Source organism: Anomalospiza imberbis, chromosome 1 (genome assembly GCF_031753505.1).
Source record: "Anomalospiza imberbis isolate Cuckoo-Finch-1a 21T00152 chromosome 1, ASM3175350v1, whole genome shotgun sequence".
Lineage (NCBI taxonomy): Eukaryota > Metazoa > Chordata > Aves > Passeriformes > Viduidae > Anomalospiza > Anomalospiza imberbis.
Genome location: NC_089681.1, coordinates 66101686 through 66125764, shown reverse-complemented (window position 1 = coordinate 66125764; position 24079 = coordinate 66101686). Strand labels below are relative to the sequence as shown.

The following is a 24079-nucleotide window of genomic DNA, read 5'->3' as shown; positions in this document are numbered from 1 at the left end:
AGTAAAGTATTCCACTCACTTATGTTGCAAAATCAATACAATTTTAAAAGCAAAATCTTCTTTCCCATTATGATAGCATTTTGCCATAATTTTTGTTAGGGGCTGGCCGCAGCAACTAGCTTTCCCCTGATATTTATCAGGCCTCTGGGGGAGAGACAAGCACCATTTATTGCATATTTTGAGAAGCTGCAGGTCAGCTAGGATATAAACTGAAGTTACCCCTAAATGAAAAGGAGCTGTGGCAATGCCTCTACCCAAAGAGGCCATTAGCACAAGATGAAATGTTGGACTAGTCCTACAAACTGCAGAGCTGGAATTTTGCCCTCATTAAAACCTTGCTAGTTTACCTCTTTCCACACCAGACTAAAAACTGCATGACAGCTTCTGTTTCATCTCCAAACACTCTTCCTCAGTCTGAACCTGCTCAAAACTGTCGCTACTCTCTCAACAGCAGCTAGATGCAAGAAGTGCTCAGCTTGATCCACCCAGCACCTGATCTGTGTTTTAAAAATGGCAGGCTTTTAATATCACAGAAACTCTTAAAAAAATCCCATCGATATTCCAGAAAAAGTAGCAGAATAACTTCTGTGATTGTCCTTTGATTTCTACAGCCAGAATTCTTATATGTAAAGATATGATTTTTGAAGAGAAGCCCTGTAAAATTATTTCAATAGAGTGATTATGTGCAGATATCACCATTTCAAGTTTGTAGTCCTATATAAATTACACAGCTATATAAACTACTGTAGTCCTGTACAAAGTATACAGCTTGAGGAAAAGTGTTAAAGGATCAGTGGGACTCAAAATTAAAATGGAAAAGAAAATGTACAGTGTATTACAGTTCTTTTAGAAGGCTCTTTTCAAATGTCATTAATTCATAAGAACCCTTTTTCCTGTAACAGTACCCAACCACTACTGCATACAAATGAAGGTACTGAACCGAGACAGAGTTACTTAATGACCTGGCACCTTACATAAAAATCTGTCGCTTCCTGGTGAGAATGACAATAACAACCATGAATGTCAGCATGCAGTGGCAGGTCATCAGAAACTGCCTGTACACTGAGAGCCCCAGCACCCTCCTGAGCCACAGCCAGCACAGTTCTCCTGAACTAGCTTCAGCCTGTTCCACAAGCCTGCACAGCAACATAAATACGATCCAGAGAGAGATTCTCTCCCTGCCCCCCTCCCCCCCTTTCTCCCCACCAAACCCAAGGAATCTGTCTTGTTCTCAGACTGGCAGCCAAGAAGTTGACTGAAACCAAAACTGCTCACAAAAAAAAATTACCCTGTGGAACAATGCAAGTGAACACAGATGTATGCTGGTTTACCTTGAACCTTCCTTAGGAGTGGAATGCATGTGCTCATGCTGAGGGACTCAGGGTGTCCCACCTCACCTTGGTTCAGATTGCAGGGCTGAGGCTACACTGCTCCTGCACCACCCATTTGTGTGCTGTGGCTTCCTTGTCCCCTGCTTGGGTAGCTCTGGGCAGACCTCCATGCTTGTTTGAAATGTGGCAATTGGGCTATGTGGGACAAAATGATTGTCCACGTTATAAACTGAACAGGATTAATTAAGTTCTCTTACCTTGGAGGATCCAGTTCAGGATTTTAAAACTAACAAAGTCTGCTAGGGGAACACACTTCCTACACTTGTCTTTAACAGGCTTTATCCTCTTTGCTTCTCTTTGTGTCTATTTTGTCATCTGGAACAATCCTTCTCCATGTGTCTTCCAAAACCGATGCCAAGAGATAGAGGATAAAAACCGCATGATTACAAGGATACAGCCCGCTGCGTGAAAGCTGACCTGCTTTCAGGTGCTGACTCATGGGAAAGACAAAAAAAAAGAGCCCCAGAGGCTGATTTTGGCTGCAGAATTCCCTTTGAGTGGGAACATGGTAGTGAAAACTTGGGAAGGATAGGCAAGAAAGAACGGAAGGAAAAGAAAAAAATATTTGATAGATACATTCTCTTGTATATCAAAAACATAGCCTAACAAGCTAAGCAAACACAGACAAACACTCAAATCTTTCCTAAGCCCGAGCTCTAAGGATTTCATGCATTTCTTTTCCAAAGGTCATCTGAAGTTAAGAAACAATATGTTCTCTTTCACTTTGATAAGGTAGCTTTTCTCAGAAGACAGGTTAGCTCTTCAAAATATTGCTTGGACATTTTAAAGCTACTGCCTGTATCAAATTTTCTGAATAAAGTTTTTTCTTCTTTTTACCTCCCATACCCACCTCCCTATAGATTGCAAATGTATAACCAAGATCCTTGCTACAGCATATGTGCTTTTCTTACGCACAAATTGAGTTTTGTTTCTTGTAAAGGAAAAAATTCCACCCCCTCTATTGCCCTTACAATGAAAATTATGTGCAGTCTAGACAAAAGAACAGTGCCCCTGTGGTCCAACAGATAGATAATGATGATACAGGAACTGCTTTTCTCTCACAGCTCAGGGTAAGGTAGGAGGTCAACACCTGGTATCTAAGGTCAAATGGAGCTACAAATCCTACCCCTCCTCACAGCAACCAGGACAGCCATTATGAATTATGTGCTTTCCAAGGAGCCTAGGCACAGTTTAGGGGACACAGGACAGAGCCAAAGAAATGCACCTCGAGTGGGGTATTTCATTAGCTGCACCTCATCTGAAAGGTCTGAGTAGTAGTAGAGGTCTTTCTGTAGTCTGGAGGTTAAGAATACAATTACAAACAATTCATCAGCATTTGGCTTCAGGCAGCAGGTCAAAGAGGTCTTTAAGACTCAGAATGAAGTCAAAGAACATATCTAGGTGTGCTATCTGCAATCTTTAATGAAGACTGGCATGCAAAGGCTATTCAAGAGTTCAGCTTGAAGTTATGACTTTGATACAGAAATTACTGTGTGAGGTTCCTGCAAAAAGCTAGAGCAGTACATCCATTAACCTGTCCCTGGACTGAGGCCGGGATGATGTATATTTAGATATTTATTTTTGGAAATGTTGGTTGAAATTTTTTCAGTTGGAGAATGATTCTTTACTATCATTTTTTTAAGGTAAAGACTGAATGAGAAAATGAGCTTTTTAAAAGCAATTCAAATTTCTTAGGAAGAAGCCAGCATAGATAATGATTTTAGTTTACCTAGAATATTTCACAATATATTTAGAAGAAAATATTTAAATGTGATAGTTCAGATTCTGCCTCACAGAGTTAACTCCATTCTGAGTTTAAGAAAATTCAAGCGTGCTTGAATTCATTGAAGTTCATGCCACGTAAGGCTAAGCACATAAGTCTTGACCAGCTTCAGTTCTGAACTTCCTGAAAGTTCTTTAGGATATATCTAGTTTTCCAGGGAACTGAAGTCTTCAACTTGGGGAAACAAGCTGCCCATAATCATGCAGGTGACATAACAGGTAGCATGAAAGCTACTCTGACCTTCACTGTAAGTGTATGTACAAAAACAGATACTGAGATGCTAGTTTCACAATGAATTGCGTACAGATTAGGCAAACATCACTACGCTTTGCACCTTGCTTATTCAGTCATATTTTGAGAGCACCTGCAGAGAGTTCTCTGAAAAAGATGGTTCAGGTTCAGACTGAGGTATGTCAGCAGGATGTTAGCTCAGAGAGCAAAATATGACAATTTAAATATTTATATAGTTTATGCAGGTGAGAATGGAGAGGCAAAGCACAAGAGTGCAGACATTACTTTGAGAGACACTTCTTCCTTGATGATACACGGAAGTTATATTTTAGAAGTATCACTTGGTCACAAAAGGTGTCAGACATTTTCCCATAAATTGAAAGGCAGCCAGACTCACAGCCCAGTGCACCTCAGAGGCACAAGCCACAGCAGGTTAATCACATTCTGACAATCTGTATGAGCAAAGCTTACTTTGCAGTAGGCATTCAGAAGAGCGCCTGAGATTACTTCTTCTGATTCATCTGCACCCTGTAAAACTTGATATTATTTAATGTTTTCCACTCTTCTTTTCTGGTGTGCAGCATCATCAAGCTCTACGAGATAACATTTAATTTTATGTTACGTGTTGAGCAGCTCCTAATGTAATTAGTCTCAATGTAATGGCATAATTTGGTTTTGGATGGGAAGATTTACAAAGAAAATTAGAATAAATGAATGCACAAAGCACCAGCTGGTGCTTATACCTACTCCCACATAAGAAGAATATTGCTATTTGCAATCTTATGAAAGATGAGATAATTTGGATAACAAGGATCAACAAAGGGTGATGCAGCAGTTGGTCTAAACAGAAAGAAATCCACAGACAAATCCTGAACCATGTGGGATATAAAGCCTGCCAAAGCTGGCAGTAACCCAAAAGCATATTTTAAGGGAAATAAATATTGCAGTGCATAAATGCAACACATGGTGCATGACAGCAAATGGTAACAGCAACAAGAACAGTAATAACTGACCAGCCAACTTGAGGGCTTCAGCTGAAGAGGGTTCCTGACAACTGAACTTATATTTACAATTTTGATCACTATTTTGAGTAAGAGGCTGTCTAATCTACATCCTGTATTTGGAGGTTTTCAAAATTCAGATAGACAAACCCATGACTGACTTGATTTAGAGTTGGTGACTGTCCTGCCTTGAACCCTCATAAAGTTAGTCATGAAGACTAACATGTAGGAGATGAAGAAGTTAGTAGTGTTTACATGTACCAAACATATCATATCTAAGCTTTCCTGAGCAGTACGTGAACATGAAGAAAAGTGTATATTATCAGCAAATCCTGTTGCTAGGTAATTCCTGTCTTACAAATTTTACTTCAGTTTCTTACCCAACTTGTTTAACTTTGGGCATTTTTATCAACATTTCTCCTGTTGGACTTATACCAAAATGAAAATTTACTTTGGCAAACAGGCTATGCCCAAAGACAGGCAGCATTTTGCTTTGTCCTAAGTAGTACCGATTCTTAACACATGAACTATTTTGGTGTAATTCTTAACTCTGGAATTCCTTAAGCCAGTACAGCAGAATTATACCTGGGCTTGCATTCAGACATGTTTGAAGAAGAAAACAAAATAAGAAGACCTTTATCTTAAATACAGTCCAAATCTGTAAGTGTGAACCTGCATGCACATGCACACAGGTATCCATGCTATAGGATTATCCAGGTGGTCATAGCCAGAACGAAAACATACTTTAAAGAGTTTTCAGGATAAATTCATGTATAGGCACTGGGGAAATTGTACAGCTGGTGCTTCTGTCTGGCAAAGCTTTGAATAAGAAAACAAATTCTCTTGATAGGGTTCTGTGTTAGCAATATATGCCTTATACTTAATAAATTAAGCAGGCTGGCAATTAGGCAATAAATTTCTGCAAATAAAGTTCACGAGTTTATCTTTCTAGCATCCATCCCCTTACTGAGAGATGGGTGAGGTTTATAAAAAGGTGAGAAGGTGACTTTGCAATTCACATTCCCTTGATATGCTGCAGGAGAGAAACCTCTACTTCCCAAATCTGAAGGCGGGACACACCCCTGATCAAGAGGAAAGCATGACCAGAGAGGAAAGCTGCGGACTACATTTTTAATTTTTCTACTTTGCACAACACTTTACTTCCTTCACCATACTTCCTTCATTGTTCCTGGCAGACAGTTGGAACCCTGATTTCTCAAGGCTAAAAGAATCAAATACAAAAACCCCTAGCTGGTAGAGGCAGGGGATGAGAGGCTTATGAAAACAATAAGAACATTCAGTAATCTCAAATGCGAATTAAATTAGATATCTAATCAGCAAATTCTCCCACAACACTTCTCCCTCAACACTTCCATTTGGACACAGAGACAGATACCTGAGTGTAAGGAATTCTCTAACAGATGGGAAAATACCTCTGCTGCTTCCTCATAATCCCTTCTGGATCATTTGCCACCATGACAGGTTCTTTTACAATACTAAAAAAGAAACTGACCTGTTGGAAAGGCTTTTTTAACTCTATTGTAAGATTAATTCCTCTTGTTGGCCTTTAAAAGGGCTGATATGATCACTTCTTCCCTTGTACACTTGGGGCCTACATCCCAAAAGAAGTACTATTAAAAATCCTGGCAAAATGACTGCCATTACAAATTCCAAACTCACCCCATGTTGACACAAATACATTTTTCCTACATGCCTTAACAAAGCATGCCTCACCATGTGAAGGGGTAACTGCAAACTAACTGTATCTCTTCTTGATTCAACACAGGCAGTATAAAAAGAAATAAATTTTAAAAGCAAAACAAAAAAGTAAAAAAAAAAAGCAAATACATAAATAACACATTTTCCCCCAGGTATTTCTTCTTCCAAAAACCAATGTTCTCTTCTGCCTTGTCCAAAATGTATACGGCCCAGCTATATAGTTACTAGTATATACATATAGAGTACATGCTACTTTGGTGTTGGAGAAAGTGTGTGTGCTTTCAGATCTGTTACAACCGAGTTGTTATAAAGAAAGATCTGACTCCTCTTCAGAGGATTCCTGTGTCTTATCAAGGTAATTAATGGCTCTCCTATTTAACTTGCTAGAGAAATTCCCTTCCTGTTAGCTGCTCTCATTTGACTTTGTTCAGCTGAGAACTCTGTCACACGCAGCCCAGGTGGATCAACATGAGGCAACCATCCAACTTCCCTGTAGCCACTGTTCAGATCTGCAGCTCTGTTACAGGTTATCAGCAAAGCAGCAGGGTCACCAAGGGGAATTTACAACTATGTTCCAGTTCATAGTGCCCTCTATCAGTCTTAATGGGGGATTAAAGAGCATGTAAGCTAGAACGCTGCAGTGTGTATTAGGTTACTGAAGCACCAGCTTTTCCATCATTTAATGTTGGAACCAGCACTTGAAACAGTCTGGGAGGAAAAAAAAAATCCCATCCTGAGGAGGAAAACCTGTAGAAACATGCAGGACTGCTCTCCAGAAGCAAAGAGTGAGAGAGGACTGCAATCTGCTGTGATCCCACATCCTCCTGCAGCTTAATCTGTTGTGTAGAGGTTACCAATTAACAGCAAGATCAGGAGATGACCTTGCAATTCCAGCCTGTGCACCAAATGACAGAGCAAATTTAACAAGGTTTCCCCTCCTGAAAACTGAAAAATTAGTGCTATTTCAGCTTCAGCTCTGATTCCCCCTTCCTCATCTTTAAAATTACTTACATGAAGAAGTGTTCAGAAGAAGTTTGCCAGAAGACCCGGAAAACAGGTGGATAAACTGTCTGATACATGACAACTTTCCATAAGTAGAACATTATCCTGGGGCTATGCCCAAGAAAATGACTGGGGACTGACTCGTAGGAAAAGTGGCTATACCACACAGACATATGAGTAATTACTAGTTGAACCAGAACTAATTCTACAAAGAGCTATAGCAATTGTTAGCCAAATTGAGTCAGTCATGGCAGATGCTAAAATAATTGCTATGGGAGATTACAGGCCATATCCAAGCAGTTAATTCATTAAAAGTGTAATGTTCAGAACAGCAATGGAAGAACAGACAAAATGGTAGCAAAGAGAGCACAGTTTTTTTAATCAAACAACCACTACTGCCCTCCTCTGTCACCCTCTAGTTCCCTATTAACAATTTATGCTTCAGTTACTGCTCAAAACTACATATGTTTGCTTACTAGCAGGCCTGAACGAATTTCCCTATGTCTTGGGTTTTGAAAAAACAAAGAATTTTGTAGTGTTTTGTACAGTTATCAGTGTGAAAAATACACAAAGTCATTGTCCCTGCTATAAATCCCTCACATGAAAAGAGTGGAGTATTGTTAAAAAGCTGTGAAAGCTACCGGTTTCAACGGGCAAGATATTTCAGCAAAAAGAGTCCTCAAAGATTCAGAGGTGTTGTTTACAGAAATGTCTCCATGAGTATTTGCAAGGAAAAAATATATATTCCACATGGAAGGGTTTTTTACCAAGGCTTGTTTTGCTTGCCTCCGCTAAAGAGAAGAGAAAAGCTCCCAGTCAATTTGTCTCCCAGTATGAACTAACCCATGGCTCTACTCAGATGCAATTCCTAGCAGAGTGAAGGCTCATTTATGTCCATCAAATTCCACAAGACAGATATTATAGAGAATGTTATTTGCAAATAGATCACATTCTGGCTGGCTGCAAAGGTGCATATAGCCCTGCAGAAAGGGTAGCTGCTTGAAGGAGAAAGAAAATGGTTAGACACTGGATTTATTTTGCATTTTTCTCTGAGTTTTGAAATGCAGGCTGTTAAAATTGGTCTATCCCTTAAAACTGGTCTATCCCTGAGCATTGATTACTTGTATATGTGCACCTTCAGGACACAGCAATAAAGGAATACCATTTCATTTGGTACAACTCACTGCAGAGGAAATGATGCTTGACATAACACAGATAAAAATAAATATTAGACAAATATATACCAGAACGCTGCATACCAAGAACTCCAAAGTGACTTTTACAATTTTATAAGCTTGGATGTGTGAGAAAGAAACCAGTGAAATTTGCTTTGCAGCCAGGTTACCAACCTGATCTCATGCTGACTAGTACTTTACTAAAAAAGCACTTTACAAAGCACACCACTCATTTACAGTTCAACATGATGCAGCAGGAGAGAACCTATTCCAAAATGTGGAGTAAAAAGGTTTTTCTACGGATGTTATGCAGAAGTTCAGAAGAAGTGATTAAGGAAAACAAGTCTGTAGCCCCATTCCCAGTAACACAGGGATATACAAATTAGGTACTCCTGAACTGCTTCTGGAAGTGACAGCAAACCAACAAAGTGCTGTGTCAGAGACAACATATGAAACCCCTTCCAATTAAACAAAGAAATAGGTCACTGTGCAATGTATGTGATGAGTTTTCTTAAGAAAGAAAATAATTTCTCAAGAAAGTTTTGTGCAGGTCTAAGAAGAGCGACAGCACAGAGGAAAAATGGGTGATTCTAAATATCAAACAGATTTTACAGCCTCTTGGACAAACAAATGAGAAAGTCATGGCCTATCAGGTGAGACATTTCAGCTCTGCAAGATATCCCGAGATAAGAGACTGGGAAACTGGGAATCACAGCTGCACTGCAAGCAAGCCAGGAGCTGCCATGGGAGGCAATAGCATCGCCTCTCATCTCTCCTCCTGCCTCAGCACCACCAACCATCCCCACCATTCTTCTCTAGGTAGCTGCTTTCATTAAGCAAACACAGCAACTCTGCTAGCCCAATCTGGTCAAAAAGGAATTCTGAATGAAGTGGTTTTTGAAGGCTAGTGCAGATTCCCTACATTGTAGGGAAAATACACATTTGAAAAAAAAGTTGACAAATTTTCCCAACTATAACTGTTAATTTTTGAGTTCAAAATTACTTAGTTTTTCAAATATAATTCATTACTCCCCTCAACTAGATTTTTCTATAAGGTGATTAAATGTCTGTTTTCTGTTGCAAGAATCACCACCCAAAAGTTAGAAAATAAAATCATGAGATGACTAGTGCTCCAGCACATATGCACATTTCATATACATGAACATATAAAAAACAGATACAGTGGTGTAATTAGCTGATTAACAGCCGTGCTGTGAATCCACAATATTTTTCCCTCAAACTCTCCCCTCAGATTTCAACACTGAAGATAGTCCAAAGTGATGGAACTACCAGACACATAGAGGCAGGTGATTTCCAAATGCTCCTGCTGTAACCTCTTCTCTAATCACCTGCTGGAAGACAGCATACTGTGCCACTCAAATAATGTTTACAATTAATATGCCTCTTCAAAATGGCCACTCCAATAAAGAAAGACTATTATCCTCTATCAACAGAAGAAAAGTACAATCAAAAGTAGTCACGACTGTCAGCAAATGAGCCATTATTCTGAAGACTAAATGCCTCTTCTTCTGGAAAGAAAAGACCTTGCACAAATCAGGAAAATGCAGACACAAGAATATTCCAGTTTGGATACCTAGCATGTTTCTTATAGAAAAGTTATGAAAATGACTTATTTTTATATAAGCTTTTCTAAGATTGTCACTAGACCTGATTTCTTACCCTGAGCTTTTGTCATTTATTCAAATAGATACACTCAATCTGATCTTTAAAGCTGAGCTTTTATTAATTCTTAAAATGAATCTGATGCGTATGCATAAAATAAGCACTGTTCTGACAGCCACCTTCTCCTCAGGTCATTGCATGGTGAACTTTACACAGCAACCTGGAGATGAGCAAATTGAACTGTAACAACAAGTTGAAAAAATGTTTGGGAAATGCCTCATTACATCATACATGAATTTTTTGCTTCCCCTACAGACAAGAAGCAACAGACCTTACATTAGGGTCCTGCAGACTGGAGGTCTTACTGGGATTTACAAAAGAGGTCTCTTCTTTCACAGCCTGTTAAAAGAAGGAGCCAAAGTTTAGTACAAAGTCCATGCACTTAGGATAATACAACTGTTTATTAAAAAAATATTCCTGTAAGCACCTCAGAAAACTGCAGTACCCAAAATGTCTACACTGTCCAGATTTAAAAGACACGATCTTTTTGGGTTTTCATCTCCTACCGCTAAGATTCACTGTGATGAGCAACAATGTACAATGTACAGGGAAATAGTGTAAGGAAGAGATTGGTACTGGAGGAAAAAGAAAGGAACACTGACATTTATGGCTCCTCCAGAAAGCACTTGAGCAGAAATCATACAAAATCTACACAGACAAGCATACTGTAATTGAGCTGTCTTTTCAATTGCAGTAGAATAAATATTTATTCTGAAATAATGATTCCAACTTTTCATTCAGTTTTTGGAACCTAACTGAAAAATGTGATCCCCTACATATATTCACACTGTATGCACAATTCACAGAAAATCTCACCCACTACTGCTCTCTGCTAAATTACAGTCTTCTCTCTCATATGCAGTTCTCATCTGTTGATTTGAAAATACTAGTATTGCAAAATAACTTACATGGAAATTGCTTTATTACCTAGGAAATGCCCAGTCTGGGCAGGTGTTGATATACTCTTCATCTGAGATGCAGAATTCCCAATCCATGTGTAAATGCCAGTATGAGGACACTACAGAAAATACTGACTACAGAGACAAGAGTATTTCCAAATCAGTCAGGGACTTCTTAGACTGTGACATTTGCACCCGCTACATGAACAGAAAGGTACTGAAATAGTCCCACAACAGAGTGGTTTGTCAGTGTTCAGTATCTGAACCACAGTAATTCGAGGCCGTAGGTCCAGATCAAATGAAATTAAATGTGTCAGTCTAATCCTCTTAAAAAAGGATGAAACAGATTTCTTCAAATCCATCAAATCCAAATCAAAGGATTTTACAGACATGTAAAAATGTTGTAATGTTACATAAGAACTTCCATTCAATAAAATTTGATATATTCCATTTGTGGGTACTCATAAGAAAAGGAAACAAAATCACAGCTGAGTTTCTTCTATACCTTAGTGATGAACTAAGATAAAAAATATCAGAAGGGATACTCAATGCTTGGGGAAATCACCCAAGCTGTGATAGTGTCGGGTTTATTTTCCCCTTGTGCTAGAGGGAACAGAACCCTTATTGCCACTTCCTAGATCATTATTTACCAGATCATCAGCCATGGTGGGAAGGAACTGTTCCAGCTTGTACACACAATTAACTGTATGGGCAATTAAACTGGAACCACTGGGAGCCTGACAGAAAGTGAACTCTGTTCTGGGTCTTCTCCAGCCCAGGTGAGTACCTGAAGTGATGGGTTAGAGGGCATTTTGAGACAAGTCCTTTTCTAGGACGTTCATCCCTTCCTATTAGAATTGTTGAACCTTGTATGTTGATACCAAAGCCCCCATCTGCAGAGAGGGGACCCTCTGACCCTCATCAGCAGGTTTATCCCTCTCCTAGGGGTCTAGTTTACACAGAGGAAGCTGGTTTACAGCTAGAGTACTTGGAGGAGAACAGGATCAACAGTAGCTACTGGAGAAGCTCCACTCCAGTGTAGTGCCCTTACATATTTGGGTTTAATCTCCCTCAGGCAGAGGTTTCCTCAGTCCTGCACAAACACTCCAGAAATTAAGGAATCAGATAAATGTGGGACATAATCACAACACCACCATAATTGTAACTCAGCCACCAAATGTTTTGCTGCTAAGGTTTTCAGTGAATTAGTGTCACATCATAAACCATTTGGGGATCAGGAGTGCAATTTTAAAATTTTAATAAACTTGTAGCTTTAAGAAATTCATCTCAGCTTTAGAAAACATTTTTACTAGTCTTGTAGTAGCTGTGTCTAGCACAATGTTTATTCAAAATCTATTGATTTCTTGAAATGAAAGAAAAAAAATTAAGGACTTGGGAGAAAGCATTGAAAATCATTCTTTGTTGGCATAGCTGAGCAGTGGAAGCAATATTTCTTTGTTCTTCAGAAATTACAATGTTTTTTACAAAGCTGTTTGGTTTCTGAAATCTGTAAATGTGGATCCATCTGTCAGAAACCTAATACAAGGTCTCTTCTTCCACACTGATGTCTTAGCAACATTTTATTGTTAAGACTGTCAAGCTAGCTGCTTATTATATGTCAAATTGGTTACTTTTTAAAACTATAAATTTTAGTTCATTCCAATTTTCACCAAATTAATTGATCTGCATTTTAAGATGCACTTGAACACAACAATAGAAAAGAGATTACAGGTATCAAAAATGTAATGCAGGGGTTGTGACCAGCCATGAAATTATTAAAATTCCACCTACTTAAATGCAATAAACCATGGATCTCATTAGCCAGCTGAGAGGGCTTTACCGTGTTAGACCACAGAGCTGCTTCTCAGCTCTGTGACTACGTTATTTCTCTCTTTTTTCTTCTCTTCATTGGAAGGCTAAGCCTGCATCTCAGGAAGTCAAATATTCCTAAGCAGTATGACCATCATCCTCTATCAATGAGGAATTTCTTCTCTTGGTACTAATTTTTCTCCGTTATTGCTCATGTTTTAAAGATCAAAGAATACTCCTGTACCCACAAATAAGCACTGCAGACCAGCAAGCAAGTAATCCCACTCTAAATTGTAAAGAGAGAGGGAACATGCAAAGAAATGGGGGAGCCTGAACAGCCTCAGGTGGTGAGGCCAGCCCTCAGGGTGCTATGGGTGTGCATTGGCAAGTACAGATTAACAAGGATGGGCTCATTCTTCTCACCTTATGCCTCTCCCTATCTGTGGATGAACAGACATAGGAAAATGTTATACTTGCAAACCCTTCTGCAAAAGGCTTCAACTGTCAGAAAGTGTACCGCCCCTGCTTCACCTGGGGGATTATTGGCTTTTGGGTTGCTTGTTTCAGAATGAGGTCAGTAAGTCATCAACTGGCAGCCTGTTGCTTTTATTTTTCTTCTTAACACTGCAAATCATATTCACTAATCACAGAAGGGCTTTCTCAGCCTTACTGAAAAGACATGACTGTAGAACAAGGGTTCTGCTTGTTGATAGCCCTTGCAATGTAATTCCCAGATGGCTTGCCTTCATTTGAAAACAAGTGCACCTGCTGGGGCCAGGATTTGGGCTTCCATTGCAAGATGCCTTTCAGCAATGGAGAAAGGGGGTTTAGCCAAGGGTTGCAGGAGGTGCCTGGTAGGGAATGTACACACAGAGCTGGGCAGATGCTCTCACCCACTGAAAGCCCAGCACTGAGCTGTGTATAAAAGACAGAGGCAGAAGCAAACATGGGGCTGCTTAGATCTTAACTAAGGCAGAATCTCCCCTCCCACAGAAGCTGCTACTCTGAGGGAGAGATTTCAGGGCATAGCTGACCTGGAAGCCCAATTTATACAGAAGCAGATTCATTTAATAATTACCCAAAGAGAAACAAGCTACTCCTCTGGCTACCAGACTGCAAACCAAACTATAAATTGATCCATATAATCCATCCACACAATGCCATACTCTTATTTTATCTGCATCAGGCCCAGAGGAAAAGAAAAATCATTAATGTTCTGTTTTCATATGCCATTAACTTTCTGGATGATATTAGAAACAAAGAATTACTTTATAATTTTAAGCATTACTTTATACTATTTAGGGACAAGAAATATGACTGGGCAGCAATGCCATTGTACAGGCTCTCTTCACAGTTGTTTGCTAAGAAACAGTTTCACCAAAGGATGAAAAGGGGAGAAAAGTAACTAAATTTTGCCCACAGCTCACTGAGCCATCTATCTATGGGCAGCTGGGAGTTTTCAGAGTGCTTTTCAGTCAACTCATGAGCAGTGCTAATCCCTGCTGCTGTCTCGACAGCCAGGTCCTTTGGAGCTTTAGAGAGGGAGTGGATGCTCCAGGGATGCTACACCAGACTCTGCTGAGCTTTCTAGAGGATGTGGGAACACTTTCTGGCCCATGAGAGTAATCCCATGCATGAATTCATAAGCCCTGGTGGCTGGATTTGCCTAGTGAACAGCAGCTCCTTTGATTTTCTTCTGAAGAAAGAGTTAGCCCCAGGGTAATGAAGGACAGAACCTTAAAATGGGAATTGGATGCACCAAGCATGTACCAAGAGGGAAAATACAGTAAAGACAGAACTTTGGGTGCAGCCTTCTGTGATTTTTGCCAGGGGGGCACTGTGCAAGGCACAGTGTTCCTTCATGCCTCAAGCAAGCACCATGGGGAACTAGGATCATCTGCATCTCTCCTCCTTCACAAGGGAAATTGCTGCGGCTCTCACCTCTACTGATCCAAAATAGGAGCACCTTGGATAAGCAAATAAACTACATGAATAATCAGATCACTGCAGCCGAGGGAGAGTGCCAGGTTCTCATCTGACAAGGGTCTAGAAAGACAAGGGTCTAGAAGGCTCATAGGAAACCTATGATGGCTCTTATTTGGCAATTTCACAAAGTTCTCAGTTGCAGAAGGGAAGGGAGAGCAACACAGCTTTCACATGTTTGGAGATCTTCAAAGGTAAGGAAGGAATGACTCTCACTGCAGTGGCCTGGAAATACTTCTCTATCTTGGCTCTTTCTGAATCTGTAATGATGGTAAGGAGGCCTGAATAATATTTAATTTTTCAACTCTTTATCAATAATTTAATCATTTTGTCAGCTATGCCAAATGTTGGCTGATCTCATTAGATAATACAGCCTAAGGAACATGTCATCAGGAAGAATGTTCTGCCAAGGTAAACCTACCTTGGTGATTTAATATGTCAAATGCAACTTTTCAGGCAGAAAAGCATGATGTTTATGTCTCTTGGGAACAGACTACTCTGGTTTTTTTTTCCCTTCTGAACAAGGCCTGGCACCATGGGCTATGGCAGGGCTCTTACACATCAAAGCAATTAACAATACTTGTCTCATCATGTCCTGGCATGTAGAGTCACGCCAGAGAGGAGACAGAACTGACATTTCCACAGCTCTGGGAGTCTTGTGACACCACTGCCACATTTCCCTCCACTATCCCAAGGAATAAACTGAAGATCTCATCAGTTCCCATATTCTGTTTATATAAATCTTCATTCCCCTTCTGTACCTCCAGCAAGGCTGCCATATCACTTCCTCAATTCCTTCCCTGATATTGAGGTATCATTGCTGACACACTTCTAATGAGCTGCCATGTATCATATATTCATCATACACAATCAAAATCTTGTATTCTTATACCTGTGGAACCATCAAATTCCTGTAGCCTCACTTTTTAAGTTGAGCAAACCTGTTTCGACATAGCAACCGAACACAGAGAATTTGAAGCTGAGCCATTTTTAAATTCCATTGTTATGAACAATTATAACTGATGTGATGTTGCACTTGCTGCTGTTCCAGTTGAGAGTCCCAGAGCAGTTGCTTCTTTTCACCTAGTCTGAAACTTGACAGTGAGGTTATTGCTCATCCAAGTGGGTGACTAACAGCAACAGCTTTAGCAAGGAAGGCACCGTGTACATAAGGAGCTGTGGAAGCTTCCCCCACAGCCTGAACACCTCAGCTGTGACCTGTTAGGCTCACATAATTTCAGTTCTGATCTCTGTGCAAAGATTGTCAAATTGTGTAGTAGCTTGGTGCTGTGAATAAGGACGGATGGAGAGAGGGAGGAAAGGAGGAGAGAGAAGCAAACAGCAACTAGTTCATGATGGAAGTAGCCTAAAATGTTGGAAAAGCTGATCCTATCAAGGTACTTAAGTCAACATCTAGTGAAAGCTGAGAATTCCTCTGGGTATCCAGAAGGATTTGTTTAAGTCCTATTAAAAGAAAGATAGCATATGATTATAAATCCTCAAGTGTCTTCCCCTCACCTACTCTATTTTCATTCATGACCTGATTAGGGCTTGAATCCAGATCTCCTTAAGTGAATAAAACTCCAAAGACCCAGCTTACATAAAGACAGGGAATTTCTTTCTAGAAATACATGGCAAAAGCAACTGGACTTTGAAGATGACAAATCCTTACACTTGACTCTTTCCTTAAAGGAGGCACAACACTAAAAGAGACAAAGAATCATCAAAAAATGTAGCCATGACAGACTGGTACTTATGCACCTTTTCTACCATAAATAATGCATAGATGCCAATCTCATTTACATTGCAGCCATGGCTTGCATCTATGTAGAGAGCACAGGATGACACTGGTATCCTGCATGACCTGAGGTATTTTTCTGTACTACAGACCTGTCCTTTCCTCAAGACAACTCTAAACAACACAGACAACCTGCACTTACTCACATATTTGCAATACTTAAGGCAAAACTACATGATATTAGGCCTGTACTTGTTTCTAGGAAAGGGAGAAAAAAGAGAGAGATGGCTATCGACCTGGCCTAAAAATTTACATGTGTATAGGCTTGTCAAGAAAGTTAGAGTGTGAAAGGAGTTAGAGGACTGAACGTCCCTTTGTTCAGCCTAAATGTCCCTTTGTTTAGTGAGAACCAAGGCAGGGGAATCAATGGCTTGAGAACCCAAACCTGGCTGATTGAAGATACCTCTCCCTGGCCAAGTGTTTCCATTGGGGTTGAAAAGGGAGAAATAAATGGGATTTTGTATGCTCTTTTGTAAGGACCCTGCAGCTCCAAACCACCTTTTCTCACCACTTTTTTTTTTTTCTCCACAAACAACCCATAATGTATCTCAGTAGTAATGTTACCTCCATTTGTCTTCTATGAAATGCACTGCAAAAATGTACCTGCAGAATGAGCTTGGCCTTCCCTTGTCTGCAGACAAGAGGAAGATGTGAGTGAGGCAAAAATCAGCTGCAGTAGAAATCTGTGAGAAAAGGGATCCTTCCCTGTGCTAACCTGCTGGACACACATCAACCCAAGGATTTAGGAAAGCCTGGGTAACAGGTGCAGAATACAGACACCACTTGTGGATGACAAACTGCTAGAACACTGCCTGCCAAAATAAAAAGCCCTGCTGAGATAGCTGTACAATTGCTCAGGACCCTGTGCTTAATTTTAAGGATAATTAGGATTTGTCCAAAGCCAAAATGGATAGAAATAGCAATTGAAACCTTCAAGTATCTTTCCTTCATCACTTAGGCCATGAACTTTTTGGCAAAAGGGACTCTGTGATACCAACAAGTCATGTCTGCCCAGTCACAGCATATCAGCACTGATTCATGCAAGCTGCAAAGGGGTTTTAAATGCTAGGGAGAGCTGGTCTTTTGTATTCTGACAGCTCCTTACTGCTGCTTTATATGAGTACCTCTCAAATGAAGAGCCTGGAATATATGCAAAAAAAAAAAAAAAAAAAAGTCAGTTGCTTCACAGTGTTTAGGGCTCCCCTGGAGCTTAATTATGTGGGAACTGTGACATGTAGTCTGTCAGCTAAAAGGTGGCAGATCCCTGTGGCACAGTTTGAGAGGTGTGTTGTGAAACATTACTCATTTGCTCTCTCCCTACAGGTAACTGTATGGCATGCCCTGTGCAAACCACAGGTTCCCCTAGCTGTGGTGTCCATGGCAGTAAGCTCCTAGATCCAGTTTCCAGCATCCCTGTGCACACTGCAGTTTGATTTTGCATTTAGATGAGTAGCACATAAATATTCCTGTCTTCATCAAATAAAAAAAAAAAAAAAACCTTCACTCATGTTAGTTTTCTGCTGCTCTATAACTCTAAACCACAAGTAGGGCTAAGTCATCAGCACCATAACCTTACAAATTTTTTGTCTCTAACTCAAGGCTATAACTGTGGGAGATGTATTGTCCCCTAGGAATGTGATAAGCTCTTCGGCACAATTCTGAAATGAAGAAGCACAGAGATCATATTCCAGGATATATTTTCAAATGTCTAGCAACATTTCCCCTGGTTTAATTTTTTAAATCGTAAGCACTGGAATCATTCACTTCTAAGGCTCTCTCCTGTGTTGGTGCCTAGTTGCCATAAAAAAAAAAACCAGTAAGCTACAAAAAAATTTCTGTCCCAACTTATATTTTCCATTTGCAAACATTTACTCCATTCTCCGAATTAACAAGGAACAGCTTCTTCTTCTACTACATGCAGGAGGTGCTTTCATAAACTTGTCACATCCTGATGTTAGTAACATATGGTATTGAAAATATTCCTACTGCTTGAAGGGAGAGCTGTTACAAATACTTCAAGCAACAGTTTGTTAATTTTGGATGTGATCCTACAGTGCACCAATAGTTTTCTCATGCTTTTAAACATAACCATATAATGAAGATGCCCCATGAAGTTTCAAAAAGAACGAGTTAGACCACAGATTTTTTGGGGGCCCTTAGAAGAACATTTCCTTTCAAACACCAATGTGCGTAAGACACAGTGTTTCTTTCTTCTTCCTTTTACAAACTAGAGGAGCAATTTCTCTTTTTTTTTCCTTCTTCTTTTTTTATTTTTTTTTGTGCTATTATGAAATATGGGAATAACTGTGCTCTACATGAGGAAAAGCAAGGCTGCCTTGCTTTACAAGTCGAGGAATACAGTCTGTGTCATACAGACCCTAGATATACCTCTTTCTCTGGCTGCCTAGTAAATTGAAATATGACAGTACAAAAAAGAAGAGATGAGAAAGTGGAATGTTAAGAATAAGGCCAGAAGGCAAGACTTCCCAGGGATATAATATGGAACTGGCATCAAAAGATAGAATTGGGCAAACGATAACATCATTAGTCCTCCAGATACACTGAGCAGCAAGATATGTCAGATGGGGTCAAAGAGGGGCAGGATCACAGCCCTGGGGGAATATATAGAGTTAAATAGTTGTCTTCCATGAACAAAATTATTCCTTATCTGCTCCCTCGAAAAAGAATGCTGTGTCTCTCAGCAGTGTAATTCCATCCCAGCTCACTTTTCCCAAAAGATGACTGAACTGCCACGGGGAAATGGCTTAGCAATTGGTATTCAGCTAGTTGTCTGGGGGGTTGGGGGCAGGTAGAGAAGATAACTGGGTGGGTTTATGATATCTAATACAGTGGTTTATCAGGTCCTCCTGTAGCTGCCTTCCCTTCTCACACATTCTAGATGACAAATGTTGTGTTTCCACTGGTTCCTTCACCATGACCATTTTTCCTACCCTTTTCAGTGCTTGTGTAGCCACAGCTTCTTACTGTAACAGCTGATCACTGTCTGTTATCTGCCTGCTTATTTTTGCAATGTATCTGATCTTTTATAATTGACAGTAGGGGAGCTCAAGTGTAGAAGAACTCATCTCTAGTTACACAGGCAATTTTGTGGCTAAGCAGATAGTTGAATGAGTATTTCTAAGTTTAAGATGACTTCCTATTTTACTGGCTATAAATCTTAAGCCACACTTTGTTAACAGTGAAAGTTTCAGGGATTTCAAACTGAACCTTATGCCATTATTTTTACACAATAAATGCTATATTGCAACAGTCTTCTTTACCTTCCTTCCCCTGAAATAGGAAGATTTTTCTCATTGAGGCCAAGTCCACAGACATCTACTTAATCCAATTTGATTTTTAAAGCCTTGTGAAAAACAACACAGGCAAGAAGGAAAAGAGGAATGCTTAATTTGCTTTGAAAGTTATTTACAACACAGCAACAGTTAAAGAATATAGTTATGGCAGAAAAAGCAACCCAGGATGCTTTCTCTTGGAAAGCCTCAGACTGAAAAATTAAGGCAGAGCAGGTCAATTGAGAGACGCATGCATTAAGCACATTTCCTATATTGCCTTAATAATGTATTCTGAATGCAGCAGCACACACTGCTTCCAGTCTTTAACTATCCAGTCAAACATCACCATTAAACATATTCAAGAGAAAATACAAATATGTGAAGTATACCATGACATCCTATAGAAAAAACACACAGGAAAAACAGAAGGTAAACCCAAGGGCAAAAATATGCTGCATAAAATACAGCTGATACAACACAGAGTTCAGAGAAGTGAGAGAACTGCTTTAAGCAAAAAAGAAAAGAAGAAAAATCACCCAAACAACTCTTTTCTCCTTATCCTGCCAGGTTTCTGCTATTGAAATCTAAGGCAGTCAGAGTAACAAAATTTTGATGCTTCCTTAGATCTAGCTAGACCAGATGTAATGTAGCTCTCAAAGGAAAGATCTGCCAGGGAACAACAAATACACAAAGCTAATTGCTAACAAAGTCCTTTGCAGGGCAAGTTGACCTGGTGAAAAGAAACAAAGCAATGGAAATACCAACATATTTTGTATTCAAAGAGAATAGTGTGCTCAAGGATACCACAGGAACTTGGGATAACATTATAACAATCTTTCTACCTCTATTTTTCTTCCTAAAACTTTGTATTTGGCTTTATTTTGTGGCACCAATGGCATTATCTTTTGTCCACAAATTTCACTTAAGAAGAATCATACATTTTAAATTCCAACTTCTGACCGGGAAAATAACTTTTTACAGTCATGCTATTTAGCATCAGTTTTCAGTTGTATGGCATTATTAAAAGAGTATTTTTGAAACAGGATGTATCTATTGTAAACATCAACCAAGCAGTGAAAATAGAAGCTTAAAATTTAGTTAAAAGCCCAGAATCAAGTAGGAAAGCAAAAGACTAGCTAATATTTCACACTCAGGCATCTAAAGCTCATCCCCTGAAATAAAGGTTGAATTTGGATATATAGATACTATCATTAGAACAATCTTAACCCCAGTTTCCATGAGTAGTGGGTAGCCTCAGTAAACTCCAGAGAACTCTTTTTAAGCTACAAAGTAACTAAAAGCTACAGTGACAAAACAGAGATTTCCTGAAGCCATCTTTCCTATTTTCTCAGCCTCTCCTGGCTGTATTAACCATGTCAGTTAGGATAAATTTCCTTCTTCCACCATATTATTAATTTTGAGTTACCTGAAGAGAATGCCAGAATAGCTAGAGAATGCTATGTCACTGTGCATACTTGACTAAGAATTAGGTGCTTCTTCAGGAGGAATGATGGGATTTTGGAAAACTGGTGAAAGCTATGCAAAAACTAAAAAAGCAGAGTATTAAACACAGATTACCTGGGCACCTACTCTAAAAGCAGCTTCCACCTGAGCTTTGAGGATGTTGCACTTCAAATGGTCAGGTACAGATGAAGGTGACACAGGGGCATGAAGAGTCTTTTCTGATACCTTCTTGTCTTCAGCCTGTATTTATTAAAAAAGCAGTGAAGTACATTAGAAAGATACGTTCATAAAATTATCAAAGGTTTAAATTTTACTTGTAATAACTTGATTTAGCAATACTGGCTAAAACTTCCATATTCATACCCTGATAGATACATCGTAGAAGTTTTCAAAATATTTAATGATTTGATACTATGTTCAATACAAGAATAGCCCCAGGGAAGCCTGAGTAATAGAAGCAAGAAAATGATGTGGAATGAAGATACATTTAAAAAGCCTAGCCAGGCCCTGGAGTGGTTATTCAAACCTATGATCACGCTGAGGAAACAAAACATTGTCTCAAAATATCCCACAGAAGGCAGAAGAGCAAACAGCACAACTGTAGTGAACACTGGCTTTTTACACCACCCTTAAAATGCAAAGCTTTGCAAGTTTAACCAGAGAAATGTGAAGGAATCTCCACTTAATTGCAAGACAAGTAAAATCTCCTTCATCAGAATGAAAAGAAAAATCTTTAAACATTGCTGATGCTGTTTCCACCTGATATCAATCCTTTACCTATGCAGTGATCAGAAATTTTGGCCTCAGGATAGCTAGTGCAGTGCCCTGGTCAAACCTGACCTAAAGGTTTGTACCTTGAACAAACTAAATGTGGATATTGTCAGTTCAGTCAGAGAGAAAAAGAGAATGTTTTCTAACCAAGCGAGAGCCTGGGAGACAATTGGGAAAGAATGTAAATAATTCTCTAATCTATCTTGTTGTTCACATTGTTTATAGATAGGTTCTGCCACCATGTGTCATTCACTGCACACCAATGGTGTGAGTGTTTTTACTCTAAGACTAATGAAATTAGTCCGCATGATGTTCTCTATAAATAGAGCGGTGCATTTGAAATAAATGGGAGTTCATTCTCTTTGCCTTTGATTTGGAGTCATTTTCGTTCCCGTCCTGCTCTACAGCGACAACTATATCCAGCAGAAATGCCAGAAATGCCACATGAATAAACTTCCCATGCAGAAAAGGAAAACAAAAAGAAAGACTAATGTATCAACAAAGAGATTATGATGAGACCAGGATTGTAAACATGAACTTTTCAACAATCAAACTGTAATATGTCACATATTTTAAAGAATAATTGGGCAATGGCATAACAGCCATTGTAAACTTCCCTATTCTTCCTGGAAGTGACACTTGAATTACAGATGAGTAAGAGACTAGATTGTGCATTCATTTTCTGCTGTCATGGCTGAGAAGGGTGAGTGGTTGTATACACCCAGACAGAACAGATATGCAATGCCGTCATTCAGATTTCAGCCAAAACAGGTACAATGCATCAGAACGCCAGGTCCAGTGATCCTCAAGGTTCACCTCTGCCAAGTGTTTAAAGACAGAACCAATCATTTTTTTGCTACTGAAATTACCATATGATTAGCCCTTTAACTTCAAAATCTGTCTCTTTATGCTTCCTTCTGCCCTCCCTCATGGCATGCCACTGGCTGATGGTAACTACAATCTTACTGACTCTTTTCTCAGGTCCTCAAGCAAGCACAGACAAATGGGAATATCAAGATTCAGGGAACACTTTCTGCAAGTGAAGCAAGTTACTCCAAAAGCAATTGTGCTGCCTGAGGAAACTGTTCAGCAAACACTGGGGAGGGAAAGAGCCAGACCTTAGCAGAACTCTGCTGAGACTGCAAGATATTTATGTGTAAGCAAAGTTGGTCTAGCAACCTTCTGCATCCAAAATTCCATAGCTGCCAGGTATGATTCTGAGCAACTGTCTGTTAAAGGACTGCTCGTCATGAGATTTTTTTCCTCTGCCAAATTTCTAATAATTCTTACATGTTTATGTGTCAAGCTACATTTACTTTTTTTAGAGGAAGATATATTTGGACTTCCTATTCTCCCCAGTATCCTCCTAAGGGAAAAAGAAAATACATAAAATGAAAAGTGACAGTGTCTAGCTGGGGCAATTTATGGAACTCTAGTCATCTATTCAGTCTTGATTAAAACAGTAGTTTGGCAAGTATATGAAAAAAAACAAACCACCAAACCAAACATGAAATATTTGATTGCCATAGGTGTCTTTTCTGGGACACTAGTGAAGCTGAGAAGTGGAGATAATCAAAAGGACAAAATTATTTGTAAAGAAAGCACAGCTTTTACTTCACCGATATTCTTGGTAGACAAAGTGAACCCATTTTAAAAAGGCTGTTATTACTGCCAACGTTCATGTGTATTGATTTCTAACAGCAGAAAAAACAACACATTAAGCAGTGGCATTTCTAAAGGCCATGCAAAATCTCACCTTTGTTTAACACTGTATACTAATTAAATAACATTTCAGTCAAGCAAGATTAAACAATTATATTTTACTTGCTATAGCAAGACAATTGAGGCTTGTTTAGGAGACAAGCTTGTTTCATAACAATAAATGTTCCCAAGTCCCATCCCTCTGTTATTCAGATGGATATAGATATTTTTCAGTCCTATTGCTCTTCTTCCACTGCCCAATTTCCCCACACTGACCAAGAGAAAGAGAAAAAGACCCAGGGCTGCCCTATAGCTGGGAATCTTTAAAAGATCTAAATCTCCTGCTGTATTCAGTATTGTGCAGATGACTCCATTT

At 39.4% G+C, this 24079-nt stretch overlaps 1 protein-coding gene across 4 annotated transcripts in view; it reads right to left on the bottom strand.

The window, feature by feature from the left end:
- EPB41L4B (erythrocyte membrane protein band 4.1 like 4B) overlaps positions 1 to 24079 on the bottom strand; it is a 169681-nt gene that overhangs the window by 36080 nt on the left and 109522 nt on the right. For all 4 annotated transcript variants that reach the window (XM_068195520.1, XM_068195510.1, XM_068195531.1 and 1 more), the window contains 2 exons: positions 21346 to 21471; positions 10257 to 10324 (listed from right to left, as the gene is read on the bottom strand). In XM_068195520.1, coding sequence (XP_068051621.1) covers positions 10257 to 10324; positions 21346 to 21471 — 194 coding nt within the window. The remainder of the gene's footprint in view (positions 1 to 10256; positions 10325 to 21345; positions 21472 to 24079) is intronic.